Source organism: Rhopalosiphum maidis, chromosome 3, assembly GCF_003676215.2.
Source record: "Rhopalosiphum maidis isolate BTI-1 chromosome 3, ASM367621v3, whole genome shotgun sequence".
NCBI lineage: Eukaryota > Metazoa > Arthropoda > Insecta > Hemiptera > Aphididae > Rhopalosiphum > Rhopalosiphum maidis.
The window spans coordinates 14,333,204-14,341,091 of NC_040879.1; the positions used below are offsets into that span (position 1 = coordinate 14,333,204).

Sequence of the window (7,888 nt, forward strand, 5' to 3'; positions counted from 1 at the left end):
ACTAGATCTTTGTTTTTATCTTTAGTCGGACTAGTTGCACAGTCTCCAATGGGCTGTACATCTTCAGAAAAATTCTAAAAAATTAAAGTTAATATACATTATAATTTTTAAAAATTATTAAGTAAAAATAGATTTAAATGTATCTAATTCTTACAATGAATCTTTGAATTTGATAGTCTGCACATTATTAAATGTTACATTTTAAAACATTAAAATATATTTAGATATGGAATTTTCAGAATTTCATTAATACACAGATGAGATACATTTAACTGCACTGCCCATTTTCAATGATGTTCTACTAGATCTTTGTTTTTATCTTTAGTCGGACTAGTTGCACAGTCTCCAATGGGCTGTACATCTTCAGAAAAATTCTAAAAAATTAAAGTTAATATACATTATAATTTTTAAAAATTATTAAGTAAAAATAGATTTAAATGTATCTAATTCTTACAATGAATCTTTGAATTTGATAGTCTGCACATTATTAATTAAAATTAAAATTCATGGTATTATTATTAAATGATTCAATACAATTTGTGAAATTAATTTCTTCATTGAAAAACACTTTTAATAGTGTGTTAGAATTTGTTACTTAAAAACATATACTTATGTCTTATATATGTATAATAAACAAGACAAACTTTTATTTTAAAGCATACTAGTGATGAAGTCTGAACATTAGAATGTTTAGTTATTGCTGAATTATTATGTAGTAATTGTAGTTTATTTTCAATGCATCTCAAAACTGACGGTTTGATATAGTTCTGATATCTTTAATGAGTTTATGAACTGTTAACAACACTAAAATCAGTATACATTTTCTTTTAAAATACCTAATTTAAAAGGTAACTCATAAAATTTGTTACTTAATTATTATATATATATATATATAAATTTATCATATAAGTATTTGGTATGTATTCACAAAATGTATTAAACTAATTTTTAAAAGTAGGAATACTATTACATTTACTCTGTCCTGTCATATCAAGTTTTGGCAGTCGTAAACCAACTTTGTACTTCTAGAATCAGAATATTGATATTTATTTTTAATTATACCAAAGAAAAATAGTTTTTAAATTACTTTAATAAGAACCGCTTGACGCATAAAATTTATTATTACATAATATACCCTTCATTAAATTAATTATTAGTAAATCTTTGATTTTGAATTTTGTGATATCTTTTTCAAAAGCCCTTCCAGTCCAAGAACAGTCGATAGCAAATTTGTTACTAAATGCTTTGGATAAAGTACGTCGAAGATGTGTCTTACCATCATTACCGCCAATTGAACAAAACACATTTTTCTGTAACCATAACTTGTTTAGAACTATCTCAATAAATTACAATTTTAAGAATAAATTATATAAATAGATTATTTCATTAATGTACCAATTTCTCTTTGATATTACAATCAATCTATAACGCTTTTTCACATTTAATAATACTTTCTTTAGGTGACAATGGAAGCTATGATATAAATGACACATCTTCAGTGTCATATGAAAAACTTAATGTTGATACCATTTGACTGGTAAACTTTTTAACATCATCATTTAAACTATCAATCTTAATATAAAGTAATTTGTTTATCATACGATTAGCTATCAATTCTTCATAAATTTGTTTGAACAAAATATAAATTCTTCCTAAAATAAAAATATGTAACAACCATTGACATATACCATTGACCTATTTATAAATGTTGAGACAATATTCATGATTTATAAAATTGCTATGACATAACCTTGGTATACTATACATACCCATATTTCATTATTTTATGTGATAGGTCATAAGTATAAATAATATATTATTAATTTGAATATAATACCGTTTTGTAATATTTATTTTTTTAAACTTTATTTGAATAAGAAGTATACATTCCTAGTTACTATCAACATTAATATTATAAGATAAATTTATAACAACAGAAGTCAATGATTTTACTAATTAATTTGGATACATATAAACTGTTATGTAAAAATAAATGTATAATATACAATAAGCTACAATGTATAAACAGTTTGAATAGTAAATAGTATAACTGTGTGAGAAGTTGGGTCCAAAAAGTCGTTTAAAATGTTTGCATAATTCACTTTTGGTTTACTTTGTTATTATATTATATTCTATTAAATCATTTTATTTTGTTTCGGAATTGATAAGTAATTAATAACTATAGGTACATAAAATAAGTACGTTATTATACTTACTCTGACGTCTTTAGGTTAAATAGATATACCGTATACTAAAAATTTACTTGCAAGCCTATACATTAAATTATATACATTTTTACCTTTATATTCTTTTATTTTCATCAACAAGATAAACAATCACTATATATTGTTTGATCTTATATACATATTATGAATATATAATAGTTGAAAACTAATGGTCTTTGCATAAACCCATATTCAAAATAAAAATAACTATTAAGATTTTGATAATATAGGTCAGCTAGTATAACCAGTACTATACCTTTAATGTATTTGTTTATCATAAAATACATATAACCTATATGTTTATTGTAATGTCATTGTTTTATAATATTTTGTGAATTTGAAAAAGTATCAATACAAAAATAAAAATCTACAAAATTTAAAAAACACCTAATATAATTCAATATAAGTTATAACAACACAAAATTCAATTTTAAAATACATTATGTGTAAATAAAAAAATTGAGAAGTTTTTCTGCTACATAGAGGTTCATCTAGTCAAAGTCATTGGATACAAATAACATTTCGGAAACTAACAGTCTATATTTCTAAAGGTATTGTATTAGTACCTTATTTATTTCTCTATTTGTAAAACGGTAGATTGAACTAATATTTACAAATAACATATCTCATACATTATACAATAATTTATCATCATAATATTAATGCGCACAAATTATAAAAATAAGTTTAAAATACTACTGTGTAAAAAATTACTAAAGGTGACAAATAAGTAATAAACAATATTTAAAATAATATATATACAATATAATGTTTTAAAATAATAACAAATTAACAATATTTTAGTTCTATGTACTTTTTAAGTAAATTAAAATGTAAAAACATTAAAATAAATTTAGATATACACTTTTAGATGTGCATGTAAGAATTAACATTTTTATATTTTATTGGTAGCGAAATTTTAACTACGGAGCAGGACATTTTAAAATTGTACAATAAAGTTGAAAGCCTTAAGTTCGTCATGGAATGATGTAAAATTAGGGAAGTTTCATCGCCTCGAATTTCAAATGAATTTGAAACCTAAAAAATAATATTTAATGATAATTTTGTTAGAATCTTTTAAAATATTAGTTTAGGTGTTATTATACAAACTTTATTCCATCCAAATAGATCAGTATCGATACTATCACATACACCTACGACTTCATTTGTTCTACTGTGAACAGTGGCACGTAACGTATAAATGATATTTCGACAAAATTCTCTATAATACCTGCAAAACATTATTTTATTTATGTGATATAAAGAAAATATTTTAAATGTAAGTATTCAGTACCATGCACTAAATGAAATTTTAGGTCGAAGCGTTTTCATCACGATTTCATTTAAACCATAATCTTTAAAAATAATTTTTTGTTTTATTGATCGTAAATACTGAAAATCTATAACAAAACAACTTGTATGTCCATCAAAATCTGGATCAGATAAAACACAACGATTATCCTGTGATATCCGTTGAATACACGACAAGTTAACATAATTAAATATATCAACATCACTACGTATAGTCCATAATGTATTAGTAACATTTTCCCAATGGTTCCATTCGTCTATACTTAATAAAATAATCATCATAAAATTGTATAAATTATTTTAAATTCTTATTAGAAACAGCTATATACCTGGTATACAATTTATTTACTACTTACCCTGCCCACAGTGGTTTTTCACCAAATTTCTGTTGAATGGATCATATTTGATTATCACATAAAACACGTACCACGGTAAATCCAATTTTCTAATGTCATTTGAATTGATTTGTGAGAAACTATAGTACCCTCGGCCATCATTCATAAACTTGTTTTTTCGAGCAACTTTTTCTTGAAATGCGTATTCATCTATAAGTTCTTTCCATCGTTTACACACAAGTCTGCAATCGAAAAGTGTGTCTGCGTCTACAAATGTAAATGTGTTTACAACTACTTCATTCGGTAGTAATTCAAAAAGTTGGTGATGGTTTTTTAACGCTTCCATTATTAAAAATGTAATAATAAATAATATTTTTATAATGTAAACGATACTGATATAAAAAGAATTTGAATTTATTCCAACGAAACGAGTACACAAAACACGAAGTATTAAATAAAAAACTATTAATGACTCTCAGAAGCCTGCAGACTGCAATACTGAACTGTTGAATAATGAACTTATCATGATTCAATAAATACCTAGTCATGCTATAACTGTATGATACTACCCCGAAGCCTCAAAGTGATAAGCAGGATTTTGTTTAACCATGTCTTGGAAGAAATGGTAAAATGCATAGATTGTTTCATGGAGGATATTACAGCATCAACCAGGGGTTCCATAATAGATAGCAACGGGTGTTGGTGCAATATTTAAAAACAAATAATAATTGTATTCTATATTTTATTATTTTTACTCAATTTTATACTTGATAAAGACATATCAATATGAGCTATCCAAGCAATTAGAATTTGAGTCCACAATTATTTTTACTTCACGACCAATCTTTTTCTTTTTGTATAAACATGTTTTGGCAGTCCTACTGCAGTCTAACTTTGTACTTCTAGAATCAGAATATTGATATTTATTTTTAATTATACCAAAGAAAAATAGTTTTTAAATTACTTTAAGAAAAACCACTTGACGCATAAAATGTATTATTACATAAACTTTTTAACATCAATCATGATCTATTGTTCGTAAATACTGAAAATCTATTACAAAACAACTTGTATGTCCATCAAAATCTGGATCGGATAAAACATAACGATTTTCCTGTGGTATTTGTTGAATACACGACATGTCAACAAAGTTAAACATATCAAAATCGCCAGGCATAGACCATAATGTATTAGTAATATTTCCCCAATGGTTCAATCCGTCTATATTTAATAAAATAATCATCATAAAATTGTATAAATTATTTTAAATTCTTATTAGAAACAGCTATATACCTGGTATACAATTTATTTACTACTTACCCTGCCCACAGTGGTTTTTCACCAAATTTCTGTTGAATGGATAGGCGATAACCAGGGTTTGGTATTTATAATGATTTGTTTTTGAGTTACTGCATTATCATAATATCGATTTTGTTCGAAAGTGGTTAAAATTCCCATTTTTCCGTTATTTTTCTAGGGTTTTTCCCGGCGCTTTTGAAAACTACTTTTATTTTTGATCCTCCGAAGTATCAAATAGATGAATTTTCCTTTTCAAAGAGGGGCTGAAATCGAAAATCAAAGCATTATTACTATTTACTACTCCAAAACGTGATGACAGACACAAAAAAAAAACACACATCATTGTAAAATCAATACAAATATTAATGTTCAGTATTTATTAGATATTAATACATTTATTGACTCCTGGCTTTTAGACAGTATAAATATTAGTATGATAATCGATAAAAAATTAATATGACTAATTTTTAATGTAATAAAATAAGTTTCTATTATTCTTTTTAAATTAATGAATATAATAATACTGGATAAATGTAAAATCCCTCTCGGCCACCACCTATAAAGTCGCGTCTGATATTGAATATATAAATTTATGTTTATACTCGTTCTAGCTTCGATGCACTCAGATCTAAAATTATTAAATAAATATATTTTAATAGAATCGTATGAATATCATGTCACGAGTTTGATACAGTCACATATCATATTTTTGGATTTTGGTTGTCATGAAAACAGATATTAAAATTAATTATTGTATTTAGTTCGTTAAATACAGTGAAAATAAAATATTTATTTATGTTTTAATTTTAAAATACTCTTTGAGCCACAGTATGATTTAAAATTATTCATAATTTCAAATTAAATCAAAATGCCGTACACTCCGATAAATAAGTGTTTACCAGTGACTGTGGACATACGTCTGCAGCACAGGTACTCAGACATTGGAACGGACCTTTCACGTACAACACATTTTAATAAAATGGAAATATTGCGATTGCTGCAGTTCCATTATATGCTAACAAAAGGAAATACATTACCTATGGATAAGTTAAGTTTCATACAATTCATGGACGTTTTTTTGGGGTTAAGAAACATAGATGCCATAGATAAAATATTTCTACTGAGTGCCGAAACAAATAAGAAACACCTTACTGGTCCAGAATTCGTCAAGGTACTGTCAATGGTGTTAAAAGGAACACTACCTGATTTGATAAACTTTTGCTTTGAAGTTTACACGGAAATGATTAGGTCACCGAAATACATTAAAAAAGAGGATGTGTTACTGATGGCCAGAAGAAACAGCATGAAAATGTGTAAAATAATCAATATGGAGGAGTACGATCAGAGTTTTGTGGACTTCGTCATGACCGAGGTGGACAAAGATCGTGATAATAGAATATCACTGGAAGACTACCGTAAGGCTGTGCACGAAAATGTCGCTTGGTTACAATTCTTAGGACAAATCCTTCCAGCGTCCACCACTAAAGAAGCATTTATGCGATTATTTACGACTCGACCATATGTGAATAATATACAGACTACAGCTGCAGCGATGAGTCGAAAAAACAGGGAGAGTATAGGCAGACTGAAATCAACAGTTAGCCAAATCGAAAACATCGCTAGTAGTACATCATTTTCCAGTGATTCTACTACTTTGATGATTAATCGTGGTATTCCTCTATCTATAAGAAAAAAAAATCTAACTGAATCAGATGGAAATTATTTAACATTATTTTAACAAAAATCAGATGTGTGGTAAATATACAAATAATAAATGTACATTTTTTCCTTCTATATAAATCATTCTCTACTTTGATCTATCGTTATCAAATTTTAATATTGAAAAAATATTAAAATATTAATTACTTAAATTATTTAATCAATTAAAATGTACTAAACGCTTTTTTAAATGTGTAGACTATTCAATTTAAAATAAGTATCTGTAAGAATAAAGTGTTTTTTTTAAGGAATTAAATTTTGATTACCAAATACCAATAATATATCTAAGAAATTACTAATCATAAGGAATTGTTCAGTATCAGTAATAAGAATAAAGTTTATGTTTATCATTTTATATTGATAAATGTGCGTGTATGTACGAGAACAAATCCGAGACTAACATTCATATTAATTTATATTTTATAAATTTATAATAAACAAACACAAGCTTAAATTGTACATTTCGTTCAGACTATTGTCGCATACTCGTAATTAAAACACCTAATGATTTTTTTCCTTCTAAAGCTAATTGGCAACCAGCGTCGAACTCCGTTATTTCGATCCCCTTATTGTTAGTTTCATATTACCTATTCAATATAATTATATCATACACGTTTTTTTAATTTTACAAACTGTATTAAATGATAACAAATTGTTTCCTAAAATATGGTAATAATTGAGCCTTTTCCCAAAAAACCAAATAAAAGGTTTTTTTACGCATATTTTGTTTATCGATAATTGTTTATCATCATACCTGTCCATACATTATTAATATATAGATTATAGATATATGAAAATTGATTAATGAAATGATGAAATAAACAATTATACAATAGCGCTAATAAATATATTATAATATATTTCTATGGTAAGTATTTGAACTACATCACACGGCATGCGCAATACTAGAATTGGTAGGCAAGACACATTTAATTTAGTATTATTTATTACTACCAGTGGCGTAGCCAGGAGGGAGTTGGATGTTAAAAGGAAAAAGTA

General features: G+C 26.0%; 2 protein-coding genes across 2 annotated transcripts; one reads left to right on the plus strand and one right to left on the minus strand.

The window, feature by feature from the left end:
- Positions 1-1,473: 1,473 nt before the first annotated feature.
- Positions 1,474-4,217, minus strand: LOC113559768 (F-box only protein 6-like). The gene is made up of 5 exons (XM_026965517.2): positions 3,893-4,217; positions 3,520-3,793; positions 3,336-3,456; positions 3,117-3,263; positions 1,474-1,572 (listed from the first exon to the last, which is right to left on the minus strand). Exons 1-5 carry the CDS (start codon positions 4,215-4,217, stop codon positions 1,474-1,476), a joined length of 966 nt encoding a protein of 321 aa, XP_026821318.2.
- A 1,821-nt stretch (positions 4,218-6,038) lies between these two features.
- LOC113560181 (EF-hand calcium-binding domain-containing protein 1-like) lies at positions 6,039-6,908 on the plus strand. The gene has a single exon (XM_026965937.1). The coding sequence runs from the start codon at positions 6,039-6,041 to the stop codon at positions 6,906-6,908; it is 870 nt and encodes a 289-aa protein (XP_026821738.1).
- The last annotated feature ends 980 nt before the right edge of the window (positions 6,909-7,888 follow it).